General features: G+C 45.7%; 1 protein-coding gene across 1 annotated transcript in view; it reads right to left on the bottom strand.

Annotated features, from left to right (window-relative positions):
* Window positions 1–352: 352 nt before the first annotated feature.
* The window catches only part of LOC115157433 (neurocan core protein), a 67,178-nt gene continuing 47,467 nt past the window's right edge, over window positions 353–20,063 (bottom strand). The window contains exons 12-18 of the mRNA XM_029705675.1: window positions 17,948–18,064; window positions 13,971–14,084; window positions 11,526–11,577; window positions 10,931–11,120; window positions 10,407–10,551; window positions 1,894–2,076; window positions 353–1,721 (exon numbers count right to left, since the gene is read on the bottom strand). Of these exons, the coding sequence (XP_029561535.1) occupies window positions 1,597–1,721; window positions 1,894–2,076; window positions 10,407–10,551; window positions 10,931–11,120; window positions 11,526–11,577; window positions 13,971–14,084; window positions 17,948–18,064 (926 nt within the window). The 3' untranslated portion in view covers window positions 353–1,596. The remainder of the gene's footprint in view (window positions 1,722–1,893; window positions 2,077–10,406; window positions 10,552–10,930; window positions 11,121–11,525; window positions 11,578–13,970; window positions 14,085–17,947; window positions 18,065–20,063) is intronic.

Genomic DNA, 20,063 nt, shown 5'->3' with positions numbered 1-20,063 from the left:
TTCTTACATGTATTTTCCCTCCACAATCCGTTCAAAACAGAGACCAAAGAGAGGAGAAAATATCCTGTTTGTTCCCGACAGAATGAAAACTATTGGCCAGAATGGCCTCTTTTTCTGGGCGGAGAATGAAGTGAGGTGAACAACAGAGCTGGTAAATGAGTAGAAGATGTTGAAATGCGAAAATTATTCGGTTTGTTTTGTTCCTGGATGCTGGTTTAGGAGGCATGGGTTAGCTACAAGCTGCTGTCAGTCTTCCGTGTCTGAGGTACAGAGATGGGGTAGAAACGTACAAAGAAATAGAAATACAAGCGTTAAAGCCCAGCTTCAATCACAAAACTGACCAGATACACTGTTGTCGTTCATTTGTTTGTTTTTTAGCTTTATTAAGAATGGAACACAACAGCTGGACAGGACATCATAACAACACCAAAAAGGGGTGACGACCAATCAAGGACCAGATTCATGGCATCCTACCCATCACATATTGGAGGCAAAGACTGGGTCTATTGACGATCGAGTAGATATCTTGGGAATGTTTTGTCTCAGTCCGTAGTATTTTAATCTCTCCGATTTTATTCCATTTAGATCGATGGGGCTGTTTTAGAATATTAGTTGAGATGCCGATGGAAAACACATGGCTGGACAAGGGTCAGGTACCAATCAGGTGTCAGTCAATAACAAACAAACAAAACCACAGTATTTACAGTAGAGTACAGGCAATCAAAGGGTTAACTTGTTTTTTGGTTAACACTTTTTGATTGTAAGAGAATGGTACATAAAATAAAACAGGTATTACATTGTTGGATTATGTAAAAAAAAAAAAAAATCAACATATATTAACTAGTGAAGAGTCCATAATAAATAGTGACGGGACATGAAAAGTTAGCAAATATTAGAAAATGGCACATAAGTTGAATAATAAAACAGCCCTACTATTCAGGAGCCCTAAGGGAACATAACAAGTACAGGATACAGACAAAAGCTCTGGGTTAATTAGGACTGAAAGCTAACTAGCTAACATATTAATTACATCTGTGCTTTATCAACAGAACACAAACATTAGGATGTTCTGAGATGGAGAACAAGCTTCAAACTTATCAAAACACACTCGCATAGGATACACACTTTCTCTCACACACATACACACGCACAAACAGACACACACACACCTCACTGTATTTATGTTTCGACAGTGAGAATAGGTTATTCATAGACATGCCAAGGATTTGCTGTTTCTAAGGTACAGTATTAGCGACTGTGTTAGCGAGAGAGAGACTATTACTGTTGTAAGTAATGGACATGGGTTAAACAATATCAACAACAAAAGGACAAATCCAAACATGAGATGTGGGTGCGTAACACAGAACTTTTTTTGCACTGATGTCAATCGGACATTTGCATGAAAGTTAAAGTTTTGCACACATACAGTATATCAAGTGAGATTTCAATCCAAAGAGACAGACTGAAATAGATCAGGAAAAGAGAACGTTCAGATGTCAACTATTGTCCATTGTGAGGCCTGATTGGTTGGTCCCCTCAGCCCCAGGATAGGTCAGCGGTCAGGTGCAGAGCATTGTGGGAGGTGTAGTATTTGGTTCAGTATTGGCTGTGTGCGTCCTCTCCCCTCTCCATGTGTGCCTCTCCTCCGTATCTCCTGTGGTTCCTACGCTCCCGGCGCTGGCCGTGGCGGTGGTTGCGGCGGTACCGGTGGGATCGCCGAGCTGAGGGAGGGGAACACAGGTAGTTACACCTCAAAATTGGTGCAGTAACAACATTTACCATTCTGTTTCTCATTCAGCCCATACTAGAAGGAATACACAAATGTTTATACAGAAAAGCCTACCTGGGTGAATAAAGGTTTGTTATCCGAAAAAAGTGCTGTTTGTCACTCACACTTTGTGCAGATGATCTTGGGCCGGTCCCAGGTGCCATCGGCCCGGCAACGCGCGGTGGGGATGTGGCGCTGGTAGAAACCTTCGGCACACTGGTAACGCACCACCGCATGGATGTCATAATGGGACCGCCGACGGCCAATCAGATGGGCATTCTCCACAGCGGGCGGGGTTCCACACAGCACTGTCAGACGGGACAAGATGAACAACTAAGTCAATTAAGTCAGTGTTGAGCAACAACGAAGAAGATACAGTGTGTACTGTATCTATGGTATCTGGCTTGCTATTTTTTTTTTCTCCCTAGGTGAAACACTTGCTACTGAATCCTATGCGCGAGGACAGTTGGAGAGAGATTGAGTGCTGCTCAAAGGGAGAATCTGGGTGCTCTGCAGTTGGCGCGCGGTCCTCTGCAGTTGGCGCGCGGTCCTCTGCAGTTGGCGTAGTGCTCTGCAGATGGCGTGGTGCTCTGCAGATGGCGCGGTGCTCTGCAGATGGCGCGGTGCTCTGCAGATGGCGTGGTGCTCTGCAGATGGCGCAGTGCTCTGCAGATGGCGTAGTGCTCTGCAGATGGCGTAGTGCTCTGCAGATGGCGTGGTGCTCTGCAGATGGCACAGTGCTCTGCAGATGGCGTAGTGCTCTGCAGATGGCGTGGTGCTCTGCAGATGGTGTAGTGCTCTGTCACGCAATAGAGAACCAAGGCAGCTCCGATATTCTCTCTCTCTGTTTCTCTCGCTCTGTTTCTCCCTCTCTCTCTCCCCCTCCAAGGAGCTAGGATTCAGTCTATCCCATAAATCCTTGCTCTGGGTCTCATTCCAGTGTCACAGTTACATCAGGGCATCTGAGACAGAGATGCATGGTGGGACTTCAGTGAATAGATCTGAGGGCAAGACAGTCACTGGAAATTTAATGCCAGCTTTAAACAAGATGGCAAATATTAGCTTTACAGTCCAAGTAAACATGTGGGGTGAGATAAAACAGCAACAGAAAGAGGTGACGGTTTCTGTTTAGATCAACTGGAAGTTTTAAATATGACAGTTTTTCCCAATTACACACTGGCCCATGAGGAATATTCAGCCAAACCTGTAACTAATTTAGTAGAGCCATACACCAAACCTGTAACTCATTTAGTAGAGCCATACACCAAACCTGTAACTCATTTAGTAGAGCCATACACCAAATCTGTCACTCATTTAGTAGAGCCATACACCAAGCCTGTAACTCATTTAGTAGAGCCATACACCAAGCCTGTAACTCATGGATAAAAAGGCCACAGGTGAGTACTCCTGTGATTGGAGAACAATGGAAGCAAACTTGGAAGGTGGAGGTAGAGGTGGAGGTGGAGGTAGAGGTACTGTAGAGGTGGAGGTGGAGGTACAGGTACTCAAGAGGTAGAGGTGGAGGTACTGTAGAGGTAGAGGTGGAGGTGGAGGTACTGTAGAGGTGGAGGAAATGTAGAGGTAGAGGTGGAGGTACTGTAGAGGTAGAGGTACTGTTGAGGTAGACGTGGAGGTACCGTAGAGGTAGAGGTGGAGGTACTGTAGAGGTAGAGGTACTGTAGAGGTGGAGGAAATGTAGAGGTGGAGGATCTGTAGAGGATCTGTAGAGGTGGAGGTGGAGGAACTGTAGAGGTGGGTGTACTGTAGAGGTGGAGGTGGGTGTACTGTAGAGGTGGAGGTGGAGGTACTGTAGAGGTGGAGGTACTGTAGAGGTGGAGGTGGAGGTACTGTAGAGGTGGAGGTACTGTAGAGGTGGAGGAAATGTAGAGGTGAAGGTAGAGCTAGAGGTGAAGGTAGAAGTACTGTAGAGGTTGAGGTACTGTAGGGGTAGAGGTACTGTAGACGTTGAGGTACTGTAGACGTTGAGGTACTGTAAAGGTGAAGGTACTGTAGAGGTACTGTAGAGGTGGATGTGGAGGTACTGTAAAGCTAGAGGTGGAGGTGGAGGTACGGTAGAGGTAGAGGTGGAGGTACTGTAGAGGTGGAGGTACTGGAAAGGTAGAGGTAGAGGACTGTAGAGGTAGAGGTGGAGGTACTATAGAGGTAGAGGTGGAGGTACTGTAAAGGTAGAGGTGGAGGTACTGTAAAGGTAGAGGTGGAGGTACTGTAGAGGTAGAGGTGGAGGTACTGTAAAGGTAGAGGTGGAGGTACTGTAGAGGTAGAGGTGGAGGTACTATAGAGGTAGAGGTGGAGGTACTATAGAGGTAGAGGTGGAGGTACTATAGAGGTAGAGGTACTGTAGAGGTGGAGGTAGAGGTACTGTAGAGGTAGAGGTGGAGGTAAAGGTTCTGTTGAGGTAGAGGAACTGTAGAGGTGGAGGTACTGTAGAGATGGAGGTTCTGTAGAGGTAGAGGTACTGTAGAGGTAGAGGTAGAGGTGGTGGTACTGTAAAGTTAGATATATTCGTAAAGTCTTAAATATATTTTGATTTGTTTAACACTTTTTTGGTTACTACATGATTCCATATGTGTTATTTCATAGTTTTGATGTCTTCACTATTATTCTACAATGTAAAAAACATTTAAAAATAAAGAAAAACAATTGAATGAGTAGGTGTGTCCAAACTTTTGACTGGTACTGTATGTGGTGGTAGAATGTGTCTGTTTACAGACGAACAGGAAGCTGGCATTGTCCAAATGGTAGTTGAAACCAATGCAATAAGACTGTGGGAAATCCAACAACAGATGATTGAAAACCCTGCCATCTTCCATAACATCAGAGTGAGTTTACCAACCATAGCCCACATCCTTAAGAAACAAATCTCTGGATGAAGCAAATCTACAGTCCCATTTGAAAGGAATTCCCAAAGAGTAAAGGATAAACGGTACTAACATGTGTAAGTAAACAATGTAGTAGAACCCAAGATGGCGTAGCAGTGCAGACGTGTTTTGTTCGTCCTCTCGTGTACTTTTGTATTTTTCGCCCTTTTTTTGTATATATTTCGATTTTTATTTTCACTCTCTTTCCATTTTGACTCAATTATACCTTCTGGTAACCTGCCTCACGCAATGTGATACAGAACCGCTATTATTTTAAATTTTTAGACCTTATAGCAAGAGCCACCTAGCCATCAGAAGCTAACCAGCTAATTTAGCTACAAGCTATTTAGTCATTGTTAGCCACTGCTAGCGGCCTTTACCTTCTGCACAGATACCAGCCCTTTTCTTAGCTTGGATAATACTCGCCAGCCTACCAGTATCGGACTGTCTCTCCACTACAACGCCGGATTCCTGCCGTAATCCCTGGACCATTACTCCTGATCTTCACAGCTAGCTAGCACCCACCGAGTTACCCAGTACCGAAGCTATCCCTTAGGCCCACCTCCCGGCCTACTCAGTTGTTCACCCCAACCCCACCCAAACACGGCTCGAACCCACTACTCCACCGGATCCTTGCCTCAAGCTCTGGACCTTGGCACCGGATCACCGCTGCTACCGAGTGGCTATAGTGGCTAACGCCCCATGCCCAGAAGCTAGCACCCGGCTAGCAAACTAAATTACTACATCTACAATACCTCTTTCGCCATCTGGCTTGGATCCTTTTGTCGACACGGCGCCCCGCCACACCACCACGACTGGTCTGCCAACGAATACTCCATCCGCTGTGCCTCCAACCGGCCTCCGTCGGACGTCGGAGCAGACGCTTCTACTAGCCCCGGGCTACTAACTTTAAGCGCCGTGTCGCCCGCGTGCTAGCGTAGTAGCGACTACTCCACGGCCTCCCTGTTCCATCTACCGCTGCCCCCTGGACCCTATGATCACTTGGCTACATAGCTGATGCCTGCTGAACTGTCCACTAATCACGGTACTCCATTCTGTTTATTATTTCTTTATCTGTCGGCCCCAGCCGCGAACTCAGGCTCTGTGTGTAGTTAACCGACCTTCTCTGTCCAGTCATCGCAATTTTACTTGTTGTTGTTTTAGCTGATCAGCTGTTGTCTCACCCGTTGTTGTCTAGCTAGCTCTCCCAATCAACACCTGTGATTACTTTATGCCTCGCTGTATGTCTCTCTCAAATGTCAATATGCCTTGTATACTGTTGCTTAGGTTAGTTATTGTTTTAATTTACAATGGAGCCCCTAGTTCCACTCATCATACCTCTGTTACCTCCTTTGTCCCACCTCCCACACATGCAATGACCTCACCCATTATAACCAGCATGTCCAGAGATACAACCTCTCTTATCATCACTCAGTGCCTGGGCTTACCTCCGCTGTACCCGCACCCCACCATACCCCTGTCTGCACATTATGCCCTGAATCTATTCTACCACGCCCAGAAATCCGCTTCTTTGTCCCCAACGCTCTAGGCGACCAGTTTTAATAGCCTTTAGCCGTACCCTCATCCTACTCCTCCTCTGTTCCTCGGGTGATGTGGAGGTAAACCCAGGCCCTGCATGTCCCCAGGCACCCTCATTTGTTGACTTCTGTGATCGAAAAAGCCTTGGTTTCATGCATGTCAACATCAGAAGCCTCCTCCCTAAGTTTGTTTTATTCACTGCTTTAGCACACTCCGCCAACCCTGATGTCCTTGCCGTGTCTGAATCCTGGCTTAGGAAGGCCACCAAAAATTCTGAGATTTCCATACCAAACTACAACCTTTTTTGTCAAGATAGAACTGCCAAAGGGGGAGGAGTTGCAATCTACTGCAGAGCTAGCCTGCAAAGTTCTGTCATATTTTCCAGGTCTATACCCAAACAGTTCGAACTTCTAATTTTAAAAATGAATCTCTCCAGAAATAAGTCTCTCACTGTTGCCGCCTGCTACCGACCCCCCTCCGCTCCCAGCTGTGCCCTAGACACCATTTGTGAATTGATCGCCCCCCATCTAGCTTCAGAGTTCGTTCTGCTAGGTGACCTAAACTGGGATATGCTTAACACCCCGGCAGTCCTACAATTTAAGCAAGATTGTAGGATTTAAGCAAGATCTCCCCTCAATCTCACACAAATCATCAAGGAACCCACCAGGTACAACCCCAAATCCGTAAACATGGGCACCCTCATAGACGTTATCCTGACCAACTTGCCCTCCAAATACACCTCCGCTGTTTTCAATCAGGATCTCAGCGATCACTGCCTCATTGCCTGCATCCGCTATGGGTCTGCGGTCAAACGACCACCCCTCATCACTGTCAAACGCTCCCTAAAACACTTCTGTGAGCAGGCCTTTCTAATCGACCTGGCCTGGGTATCCTGGAAGGATATTGACCTCATCCCGTCAGTCGAGGATGCCTGGTCATTCTTTAAAAGTAATTTCCTCACCATCTTAGATGAGCATGCCCCGTTCAAAAAATGCAGAACTAAGAACAGATATAGCCCTTGGTTCACTCCAGACCTGACTGCCCTTGACCAGCACAAAAACATCCTGTGGCGGACTGCAATAGCATCGAATAGTCCCTGTGATATGCAACTGTTCAGGGAAGTCAGGAACCAATACACACAGTCAGTCAGGAAAGCAAAGGACCTCTGGCAGTCTCTATGGGGGTACCACAGGGTTCAATTCTCGGGCTGACTTTTTTCTCTGTATATACCAATGATGTCGCTCTTGCTGCGGGCGATTCCCTGATCCACCTCTACGCAGACGACACCATTCTGTATACTTCTGGCCCTTCCTTGGACAACTAACCTCCAAACGAGCTTCAATGCCATACAACACTCCTTCCGTGGCCTCCAACTGCTCTTAAACACTAGTAAAACCAAATGCATGCTTTTCAACCGTTCGCTGCCCGCCACCCGCCCGCCCGGCTAGCATCACCACCCTGGACAGTTCCGACCTAGAATATGTGGACCACTACAAATACCTAGGTGTCTGGCTAGACTGTAAACTCTCCTTCCTGACTCATATTAAACATCTCCAATCCAAAATCAAATCTAGAATCGGCTTTCTATTTCGCAACAAAGCCTCCTTCACTCACGCCGCCAAACTTAACCTAGTAAAACTGACTATCCTACCGATCCTCGACTTCGGCGATGTCATCTACAAAATAGCTTCCAATACTCTACTCAGCAAACTGGATGCAGTCTATCACAGTGCCATCCGTTTTGTTACCAAATCACCTTATACCACCCACCACTGCAACATGTATGCTCTAGTCGGCTGGCCCTCGTTACATATTCGTCGCCAAACCCACTGGCTCCAGGTAATCTATAAGACTATGCTTGGTAAAGCTCCACCTTATCTCAGTTTAATGGTCACGATAACAACACTCACCTGTAGCACACGTTCCAGCAGGTATATCTCCCTGATCATCCCCAAAGCCAACATCTCATTTGGCCGCCTTTCATTCCAGTTCTCTGCTGCCAGTGACTGGAACGAATTGCAAAAATCGCTGAAGTTGGAGACTTTTATTTCCCTCACCAACTATAAACATCAGCTATCTGAGCAGCTAACCGATCGCTGCAGCTGTACATAGCCCATCTGTACATTGCCCACCCTATCTACCTACCTCATCCCCATACTGTTTTTATTTTATTTACTTTTCTGCTCTTTTTGCACACCAGTATCTCTACATACACATCTTCATATGCTCATTTATCACTCCAGTGTTAATCTGCTAAATTGTAATTATTTGCTCCTATGGCCTATTTATTGCCTACCTCCTCATGACTTTTGCACACACTGTATATAGACTTTCTTTTTCTACTGTATCATTGACTTGTTTATTGTGTTATTGGCTTGTTTGTTTACTCCATGTGTAACTCTGTGTTGTTGTCTGTGTCACACTGCTTTGCTTTATCTTGGCCAGGTCGCAGTTGTAAATGAGAACTTGTTCTCAACTTGCCTACCTGGTTAAATAAAGGTGAAATATATATATATATATTTTAAACACTCTTGAAACATTAGAGACTCACTGATGTTGCCAGTGAACTTTACTATACAGCAATTAAAGTATTTACTGTCATTTTAGAGAATCATGGAGATGGATGCAAGTCCCATCCCCCAGGAACTCATACTCATAAATGAGGCTTGATTCAATTTAGTGAAGTTGAGGAGGAGAGGAAGGAACATCATTGGTCAACGTGCCATCACTGAGTTACTGTACCTGGCCAGCGTGGGAGAAATGTCACCATATGCTCCGCTATGAGCCACAATGGGGTCCTCCACTGCCTTGCCACCCTTGGACCATACAACACTGCCCAATTGGCTAACTGTTTTGTGTTTAGAGTTTTGACTGCCTGAGATGTAGTTTCAGCAAATGTGTGTTGTTAACACACGTTTGGGAAAAACTGTAAATGTGGGAAAAACTGGGAAAAACTGTAAATGTGATTCAGACTTCTGTTTGTTGTGTCAGCAATGTTGAAGCTTTATTCTCTTTTCACACTTCATAAAGGAAAATATGAAAGTGCATTGTGCCTATTGAGGTTTGACAGCCCGCATATTGATCGGGTTGTATCTAGGGGAATATCAGTGCTTTTGAAATAGCACTTGTCTGTCTGCCTGTCTGTCTGTCTGTCTGTCTGTCTGCCTGCCTGTCTGCCTGTCTGTCTGTCTGTCTGTCTGTCTGTCTGTCTGTCTGTCTGTCTGTCTGTCTGTCTGTCTGTCTGTCTGTCTGTCTGTCTGTCTGTCTGTCTGTCAGGAAAATAAAGAATCTTGACAATGTGTCTTCCACTAGTCAATAATAAATAACCTGTTGAACTAAACACTGTGATTGACATGTTTCATCAAAAGGCAATATTTATTTTGGCAACTTGAGTTGATAAAACTGTCATTATGCACTTACACCCTGATGTCAAGAGCGCGTTTCCTCGCCAGACATTCTATTGACAAATCAGAGCAATCCCCAGAGGAAATTGGAAAGTCATATGAAACAGTATTTCCAAAGTCCTTATTTGCCATGATGACTTTGTTCCTCCAAATGAACATGACATCCTGTTTCTAGCCACAGCCCAGTTTAAAGCCGCTATCCAGTAGGAACCCAACATTTACTTAAAAAAATACACATATTGAGGACGCTATTGTAAATGCATCCTTGTTGTTTTACCTGCACCTTGGCTGTGTTAAGTCCTGTGATCCTACCTGCTCCTTTCTGAAGACATGGAGCTGGTTGTACCATGGCTATGTTAAGTCATGTGATCCTACCTGCTCCTTTCTGAAGACATGGAGCTGGTTGTACCATGGCTATGTTAAGTCATGTGATCCTACCTGCTCCTTTCTGAAGACATGGAGCTGGTTGTACCATGGCTATGTTAAGTCCTGTGATCCTACCTGCTCCTTTCTGAAGACATGGAGCTGGTTGTACCATGGCTATGATAAGTCATGTGATCCTACCTGCTCCTTTCTGAAGACATGGAGCTGGTTGTACCATGGCTATGATAAGTCATGTGATCCTACCTGCTCCTTTCTGAAGACATGGAGCTGGTTGTACCATGGCTATGATAAGTCCTGTGATCATACCTGCTCCTTTCTGAAGACATGGAGCTGGTTGTACCTTGGCTATGTTAAGTCCTGTGATCATACCTGTTCCTTTCTGAAGACATGGAGCTGGTTGTACCATGGCTATGATAAGTCATGTGATCCTACCTGTGCCTTTTTTGCAGATGTAGGGCAGGTTATAGTTGCAGGGCACGTCGTTCCACTTTCCCTCCTCATGGGCGATGGTCACCACACAGTCCTCTCCGCCCGCGAAGAAGTTATCAGGCTGGCTCTCCCTCCAGTTCTCATACACCTACACAATACCACACACTTACAGTATGTCACATTTTATTCATCTTGGCTTTCAATCTGTTATAAAGTAATACTGAGTTGTTTATCCATGGGGTCCTATGCATGTTCCTCTGTAGCTCAGGTGGTAGAGCATGGCCCTTGCTATGCCAGCATAGTGGGTTCAATTCCTGGGAGCAGCCATTCTTAAACTGTACGAATGAATGAATGACTGTCGCTTTGGATAGAAGTGTCTGCTAAATGGCATGTATATATCATCTGTTGTACAAAGACACACTTTACACACAAAGTGTTCCAACTTTGAGCTTCAAGTACAGGTATATATCACATACAATGCAGTATAATATGAGCTGTTATTGACAGAGAGAAGTATAGAACGTCACCAGGTCATTGGTGTCAGTCCACTGGAAGTCCTCCTCCACGGTGCGGTCATTCAGGCCAATCCAGGCATTATCATGGCCCAGTCCATTGATGAAGTCCTGCTCGGTGACCGAGGTGATACTGCTGAGGTGGGCGCTCTGCTCTCTGCAGTCCTTCTCTGCATCCTCCCAGGTGTGTCTGTGAGAGAAGTACCTGAAGTGAAGAAAATGTAGATGTTAAATCAATAGTAGGGCAATATTCAATCCAATATTCAGCGTTACAGCGTGATTTAAATGTAAAGGCAATGTTCTGCATTCATCATAAATGTTGCATATGTCGGCTCAATAGAAAATGACCTTTACATTTCTATTGCGCAATGCAGATTTCCTTCATCCCTCAGCTACTAAGGCTATACTGTATCAACAGGATTAACAACAACAAGATAATATAGATGACGTCTCAAACTCAAGGCCCGCGGGCCAGATCCATTTTAAGTGTGGCCCACCGGAGCGCCGGTGAAGACCGAATGCGGCCCGCGGGGGGAAATGAGTTTGACAGCCCTGATACAGCTGAATGTTTAGAGGGTAGGTTCGTTGTCAGTTCTTTTTTCTCACATACCTGTAGCAGTGGCCATGGAACTTCCTCCATCCATGTTCACAACCCTCAACATCTAGAGAGAGTAGATGGAGAAAGGAGAGTGTTGAGGGATAGAGGAAGCAGACAGCGATAGGAGAGAGAGGTTAGAGTATGGAAGACGGGAGGGGGCAAAGAAAGACAAATGAAGGAGGCAAGGAAGAGAGATGAAGATTGAGTGAAAAAGATAAGGGAGGAAGAGAGATAAAGGAGAGTAGGACGATAGAGGAAAAGAGGGACAGTGACAGAGAGAAGAAGAGAGGTGGAGGGAAGGAGAGAGAGAGAGGTGGAGGGAAGGAGAGAGAGAGAGGTGGAGGGAAGGAGAGAGAGAGAGGTGGAGGGAAGGAGAGAGAGAGGTGGAGGGAAGAGAGAGGTGGAGGGAAGGAGAGAGAGAGATGGAGAGAAGAGAGAGGTGGAGGGAAGGAGAGAGAGAGATGGAGAGAAGAGAGAGGTGGAGGGAAGGAGAGAGAGAGGTGGAGAGAAGGAGAGAGAGAGGTGGAGGGAAGGAGAGAGGTGGAGGGAAGGAGAGAGAGAGGTGGAGAGAAGGAGAGAGAGAGGTGGGAGAGAAGGAGAGAGAGAGGTGGAGGGAAGGAGAGAGAGAGGTGGAGAGAAGGAGAGAGAGAGGTGGAGAGAAGAGAGAGGTGGAGGGAAGGAGAGAGAGAGGTGGAGGGAAGGAGAGAGAGAGGTGGAGAGAAGGAGAGAGAGAGGTGGAGGGAAGGAGAGAGGTGGAGGGAAGGAGAGAGAGAGAGGTGGAGAGAAGGAGAGAGAGAGGTGGAGAGAAGAGAGAGGTGGAGGGAAGGAGAGAGAGAGGTGAGGGAAGGGAGAGAGAGGTGGAGAGAAGGAGAGAGAGAGGTGGAGAGAGAGAGAGAGAGAGAGAGGTGGAGGGAAGGAGAGAGAGAGATGGAGAGAGGGTGGAGGGAAGGAGAGAGAGAGAGGTGGAGGAAGGAGAGAGAGAGAGGTGGAGGGAAGGAGAGAGAGAGAGGGGAGGGAAGGAGAGAGAGAGAGAGGTGGAGGGAAGGAGAGAGAGAGAGGTGGAGGGAAGGAGAGAGAGAGAGAGGTGGAGGGAGGAGAGAGAGAGAGAGAGAGGTGGAGGGAAGGAGAGAGAGAGAGTGGAGGGAGGAGAGAGAGAGAGAGAGGTGGAGGGAAGGAGAGAGAGAGGTGGAGGGAAGGAGAGAGAGAGGTGGAGGGAAGGAGGAGAGAGAGGTGGAGGGAAGGAGGAGAGAGAGAGGTGGAGGGAAGGGGAGAGAGAGGTGGAGGGAAGGAGAGAGAGAGGTGGAGGGAAGGAGAGAGAGAGGTGGAGGGAAGGAGAGAGAGAGGTGGAGGGAAGGAGAGAGAGGGAGGAAGGAGAGAGAGAGATGGAAGGAGAGAGAGAGGTGGAGGGAAGGAGAGAGAGAGAGGTGGAGGGAAGGAGAGAGAGAGGTGGAGGGAAGGAGAGAGAGAGGTGGAGGGAAGGAGAGAGAGAGGTGGAGGGAAGGAGAGAGAGAGAGGTGGAGGGAAGGAGAGGATTATTGTTACACCCTCTCAACCTGTCATTCAGTATTGTGCCTCTCAGGACCGGCAAGGCCACATTTTAATAACGTTGAGACTGAATGAACCATTAAACCTGCAATCATGGATCCTCCATTTCCATTCTCAGCACACGCTGTTCCTCTCTCTGCATTATGAGGTCTCATTAATAACTCCAAGGGTTATGGGTTCATTAACCCTCATTGCTATTAGTGTTTCTGCACACACAGAGGAGGGTAGATGAGGAGGTGTGGGCTGTCTGACTGACTGTGAATCCAGCGAGGTGTGTGTGTTTGCGCTCGTTTGAGTGTGTGTATCTGTGCTCGTTTGAGTGTTTGTGTGTGTTTGTGTACTGTGTGTGTGCGTTTCGGTGTACATCCATCAGCCAGCTCTCTGCAGCATAGTGACAGGTACAGACAGACACTGCCTGATAGCCGGTGAGTGATACTGCAGTGAAATAGTGCTCTCTGGGACTTGTGATACATCAGCTGATACTACACATAACAACACTGACCAAGGAGACCTGGACACCAGGAGCGTTATTTTCATAAGTGACTAACTTATGGGGAAATAACTTGGGTGGCAGCTCAGTTAAAATATTCCACTGTATAATTTGGAGAGGTGCAAATGCCACTTATTTCTGTGTATTTCAGATAAAAGTGATAATCTATATCTCTCTCTGTTTAGGCTGTGTGTATTGACTAACTAGTACAGGAGGTTGGTGGCCCCTTCATTGGGGAGGACAGGCTCGTGGTAATGTTGCGGAATACGTGGAATGGTATCAAATACATACAAACACATGGTTTCCTGGTGTTCGATGCCATTCCATTAACTCCGTTCCAGCCATTATTATGAGCCGTCCTCCCCTCAGCAGCCTCCACTGCTATGTAGTGTGTGTTGACCAGTGTGTGCGCACTCTCTTACCCTTCTCACAGGTGTCTCCTGCATAGCTGGGCAGACAGAGGCAGATGAACGAGTCGATCTTGTCGATGCAGGTGCCTCCGTTGAGACACGGGTTGGACTGGCAGTCATCCACGTCTATCAGAAAAACACACAAAACAGGTTAGAGTGTCTATATACAGGACCCATCCTCTGTAGGCTCAGACCTTCCTCTGTAATCTCTGACTACGTAACATAAATGGTACTCCACATTTTAGTTATGGTTCAACTGAGATGAACTTTTTCCGTTTGATGTCAGTGGGAGATTTGTGGAAAACATTCCATCTGGTCTAGAGTTAGTAGTCAGGATAGAGCAAAGTGAACAGCGTTGCCGTTCTCCCTAAACGGATTGATCGGTGTCACACACAGGAAAGATATTTCCCACGTTTTCTATCTCCATCAACTGAAGCAGACTGTCACGACTTCCGCCGAAGTTGGTCCCTCTCCTTGTTCGGGCGGCGTTCGGAGGTCGACATCACCGGCCTTCTAGCCTTTGCCCATCCACCTTTCATTTTCCATTGGTTTTGTCTTGTCTTCCCTCACACCTGGTTCCAATTCCATCAATTACATGTTGTGTATTTAACCCTCTGTTCCCCCCATGTCCTTGTCCGGAATTGTTTCTTGTAGTTCTTGTGCACGTTATGCTGGTGGATACCGGGTTTTGTTTGACCCATTCATTTATTGTTCTGTTTACAGTGGTTTTTATGTTTATTAAACGACACGGTTGTAAATCAGTTTTCGCTCTCCTGCGCCTGACTTCTCTGCCGCCAGTACGCACCATGTTACACAGTGGGCTGTGGGTACAACAATTACTCAATTCATAACACCAGGGAACTGTATCCAAAACCAACTCATTTAACCAAGATCTCTCTTGACCCTGGTCTTTCTGTCACTACCACCTGTCTTTCTGTCACTACCACCTGTCTTTCTGTCACTACCACCTGTCTTTCTGTCACTACCACCTGTCTTTCTGTCACTACCACCTGTCTTTCTGTCACTACCACCTGTCTTTCTGTCACTACCACCTGTCTTTCTGTCACTATCACCTGTCTTTCTGTCACTACCACCTGTCTTCTGTCACTACCACCTGTCTTTCTGTCACTACCACCTGTCTTTCTGTCACTACCACCTGTCTTTCTGTCACTATCACCTGTCTTTCTGTCACTACCACCTGTCTTTCTGTCACTACCACCTGTCTTTCTGTCACTACCACCTGTCTTTCTGTCACTACCACCTGTCTTTCTGTCACTACCACCTGTCTTTCTGTCACTATCACCTGTCTTTCTGTCACTACCACCTGTCTTTCTGTCACTACCACCTGTCTTTCTGTCACTACCACCTGTCTTTCTGTCACTATCACCTGTCTTTCTGTCACTATCACCTGTCTTTCTGTCACTACCACCTGTCTTTCTGTCACTACCACCTGTCTTTCTGTCACTATCACCTGTCTTTCTGTCACTATCACCTGTCTTTCTGTCACTACCACCTGTCTTTCTGTCACTACCACCTGTCTTTCTGTCACTACCACCTGTCTTTCTGTCACTACCACCTGTCTTTCTGTCACTACCACCTGTCTTCTGTCACTACCACCTGTCTTTCTGTCACTACCACCTGTCTTTCTGTCACTACCACCTGTCTTTCTGTCACTACCACCTGTCTTTCTGTCACTATCACTTGTCTTTCTGTCACTATCACCTGTCTTTCTGTCACTATCACCTGTCTTTCTGTCACTATCACCTGTCTTTCTGTCACTACCACCTGTCTTTCTGTCACTATCACCTGTCTTTCTGTCACTATCACTTGTCTTTCTGTCACTACCACCTGTCTTTCTGTCACTACCACCTGTCTTTCTGTCACTATCACCTGTCTTTCTGTCACTACCACCTGTCTTTCTGTCACTACCACCTGTCTTTCTGTCACTACCACCTGTCTTTCTGTCACTACCACCTGTCTTTCTGTCACTACCACTGACTTTGCTGACAGCTGTTTTATTGAGTAAACATTTTTAATGACTATGACTGTGGTTGTCCCACCTAGCTATCTTAAAGTGAATGCACAAACTGTAAGTTGCTCTGGATAAAAGCATCTGCTAAATGTACATTTTTTTTGTAAGTGAGGATGATCATTTCATTCTCACCATGGCAACTAGAGATTAGTGTGGGTGTTTTCTGTTTGTCTGTCTTTGTCCCTCTCCTTCTTGCTGCATGAATCAGAGCACTATGTGAGTACTTCAGAACCAAACCACTTATTTCATTATTCCTGTGCCAAGCACTCTCTCTCTCTCTCTCTCTCTCTCTGTTTCTCTCTTGCTCTCTCTCTTTCTCGCTCTCTTGTCCCTGTTTCACTCCAAGAGGGTTTACTATGACCCCTTAAATCCGTTCACACCGCACAAAAACACAACAGAGATATTTTGTTTACATTCACAAATCACAACAACTCGTGTGTTCTACCGAAGGTCGAGCTCTTTTGGAAAAAAAAAAACATTTATCAAATGTCAATGGTGGCGGTTTAATGACGAAGAAGGATTTCAGAAAACAGAATCCTGACCCAAGTCTGACTCACGTCTTCTTTTCTCAATTATGAATAACTGTTCCAAACACACTGTCTACTGTATAAACCGTTCAACTCAGAACCTGCATTTATACTCCAAGGATGAAAGGCACCAAACTGTGCTCTCAAAGTCACTTCAAACTAAACTATATTCTATGTTCTGAGTGTTGATAAGGTACCGGCACCTCAAATGTTCTACTGCTTGAGCTCCTGTTCCTCGTAAAGAATAGTAGCTCAAAGTATTGTGGAGCTCCTGCACCTAAATATAAACAGTACTGGCACCCAAAATGAGTACTGGCACCTATTTCAGCCCAAGTCAAACATCGGTGTCAGACAAATCCAATCCAGACTATTGCCCCTGTCAATACCTTCTGATTGGGGCTTTGTACCATAAGGCCTTAGGTCTGCATGTCTGACCAAACATAGCTTTCAATTTCCCTGACAGGTTCTAGGCTACATGTAAAGAGGTGACACCACCTTCTGGGGTAAGATTCTACTGTAAACATTATATTGTGCCTCAGTCACTAGTACACATAGAAATATATGAAATAGATGAGTAACTGAGTGGTCAGTTTCTTCCATAATAGTTCTAGGGGTGCATCCCAATAGTTTAAAGTGGCTTCTTCTCTTCGTCTCCGCATTACAATTTCATAGGCAACACTGTTTTCTGTCTCAAGTGATCACTTCACCCCAGCATGACCTTGAGTGACTCCTCACTGACTCCAAGTCAACCTTTAGCAACATATAATCCCACACATGCATACATACACACATTCCCTCCAAACACATGATGCCTTTGTTCCTTATGAATGTGCAATCCATTCATGCATAATGCAGAGGAGTTAGGGCTCCTGAGAGAGATAATCCCACATATACAACAAATCCGCGCGCGCGCACACACACACACACACACACACACACACCCTTGTCTCGCCATCATGCTCTAAGCCCATCTCTCAGTCTCCCTGCTCTAGAAGCCAGGAGTATCCAGTCAGACAGATACCTTCTCATCACAGCTGACGGGTAAATATGATCAGTGTCTGGCCCTGTCTCTCAGGCACTGAATGAGGGATGACCCTGCAGGGTTTGTTGTGAATCTGAGTTGAGCTAGACATGTAAGGTGATCTTAAGGAAGAAAGTCACAGTGATGTACAGTAATACAAGGAAGATAGGAGGCTGACCTCTAACCTCCTAACCCTTGTCTAAAGGGTGATGAAACGTTTGACCTTTGACCTACACCTAATTTATTTTAAGATCTCTTAGTTACACACACACATGCATGTGTCCTGGTGTGTGCATGTGTGTGTCTTTGTGGATTCATGTGTGTGTGTGTGTGTGTGTGTGTGTGTGTGTGTGTGTGTGTGTGTGTGTGTGTGTGTGTGTGTGTGTGTGTGTGTGTGTTGTAAACTCACCGATCTCACAGTTCTCCCCTGTGAAGCCCTGTGGGCAGTAACAGCTGTAGCCCTTGCCCTGAGGTAGACACTTCCCTTCATGTACACACGGGTTGGTCACACAGGGCTCCTCCTCACCTGATCAGGGAGAGAGAAACAGAGAGAGAGAGATAGAGAGAGAAAGAAACAGAGAGAAAGAAAGAGAGAGAAACAGAAAGCGAGAGAAACAGAGAGAGAAAGAGAGAAAGAGATTGAGAGAGAAAGAGAGAAAAAGGATAGAGAGAAAAAGGAAAAGAGATTAGATGATAGTGAAAAAACTGTTTATTCATTCATTTTAGATGCATGACAGACTTGTCAGTCTCAGACAGTCACAGTCCTCAGAAAGGACCCACTGACACACCTAAATGGATGGAGATTCACTTATACAACTACAAAAGACTGGAGTCACTGCTATTATCAGACTTCACACAAGCTTATTGTCATGGTTTAAACAGCTTCTTTGAGCAAAAATACCTCCTTTCTATAACATTTGAGATTGAAGGGGAAAGGCTTTTGGTGAAAATGACTTGAGTTAAATATAAAATAGTAGCCATAATCCAGGTCTCCTTTTGAAGGTGCAAAGCACAGGAGAATGTAGCATATCTTCTCTATCACACACAGAGAGAGGGAGGGTAGTGCAGGTGAAATGACCTTGGTAGGTTTTCTATTCTAATTTCAGTGATAAGCAAGACACCTGCTTTAGCAATCTAAGCAACAACAGATGAGGTACAGTAACTGCCTAAGGCAGTATGGATGCATGCCAAACAGTATGCACATAGATCTAGTTTTTTGCTGTGCTGTGGCCAGGCATAAAGTAATGAGATATCCTTAGACTGGAGGGCAGAGCTCCTATTTACAATAACCATCCTCAAGTGTAAATAAATTAAGCTAGTAGTTGTAGTAAATGTTGCCAAGAGCACAGACACCTCTGCTGCCTTCTTTAACTTGATGCAATTTACAATCCCCCCTTCCCACTTCCCCCGTCCCCCTTTCTCTCTGTTTCTCTTCCCCTCAGCTGTATAGAGACCCATAGCCTACACAACATGCATGCATAAATGCACGCACACACATACACACACACAAATGCGTGCACGCACACAAGCACGCACACACACACACACACACACACACCACCTCTACCTCCACCTAAAATGACTGAGCCATGAAGTTCATGCATCTCTCTGCAATGGACTGACATGGAAGTGCAGAGTAACCTCAGTGCTATGCTGAGTCTGATTCTGCTACTGGGCTACAGGGCCCAGATTCACAAAACACTTCCTACGCAAAAACTTAACAAGCTTCTTAAGAAAAAAAATAAGAAGCTCACAAGATAGTTCGTAAGTGCAATTCCTCAACAATATCTTAAGATTTAAGGATTTTCTTATGAACTTTCTCAAATATCTTCTTAAAAATCTTCTTAATTAAGATGTTTGTTGCTAGGAAACCGTTTTACCTAGCTAACTAGCTAGCAATGGCAATCATGTAGTTAGATTACTGTTCTAAAACATGTTCTTGGATTTAAAATAATCAACACTGAAACTTTCACTTTCAGAAGTATGTGAGTGAATTAAACATGTTCAATCGCTTTAATGAGCTTTTTCTCTCGCTGCGCTGAGTTTGAGACGAGGGTTAAGATATCTTGGAATTAACAACATTTCCAATAACTTTATTTTCAAGAATCAAATTTCTTCTTAACGTTTTGCTTAAGGAGAAACATAAGAAATAGCGCCAGAAAATGTCCAATAACCTTTTTGAGGAATAGCAACTTTGCTTAACTTTCTTCTTAAGTCTATAGTTAAGGAAACAATGTCAGTTAAGAAGACATTTCTTCTTAAGGTTTTGGGAATCTGGGCCTAAGACACTAAGGACAGGCTACCAACCACACTGGGACCAGGACACTAAGGACAGACAACCAACCACACTGGGACCAGGACACTAAGGACAGGCTACCAACCACACTGGGACCAGGACACTAAGGACAGGCAACCAACCACACTGGGACCAGGACACTAAGGACAGGCAACCAACCACACTGGGACCAGGACACTAAGGACAGGCTACCAACCACACTGGGACCAGGACACTAAGGACAGGCAAC

Source organism: Salmo trutta, chromosome 21 (assembly GCF_901001165.1).
Source record: "Salmo trutta chromosome 21, fSalTru1.1, whole genome shotgun sequence".
Lineage (NCBI taxonomy): Eukaryota > Metazoa > Chordata > Actinopteri > Salmoniformes > Salmonidae > Salmo > Salmo trutta.
The sequence above is the reverse complement of the archived record's forward strand: the minus strand, read 5'-3'. Positions and strand labels throughout refer to the sequence as shown.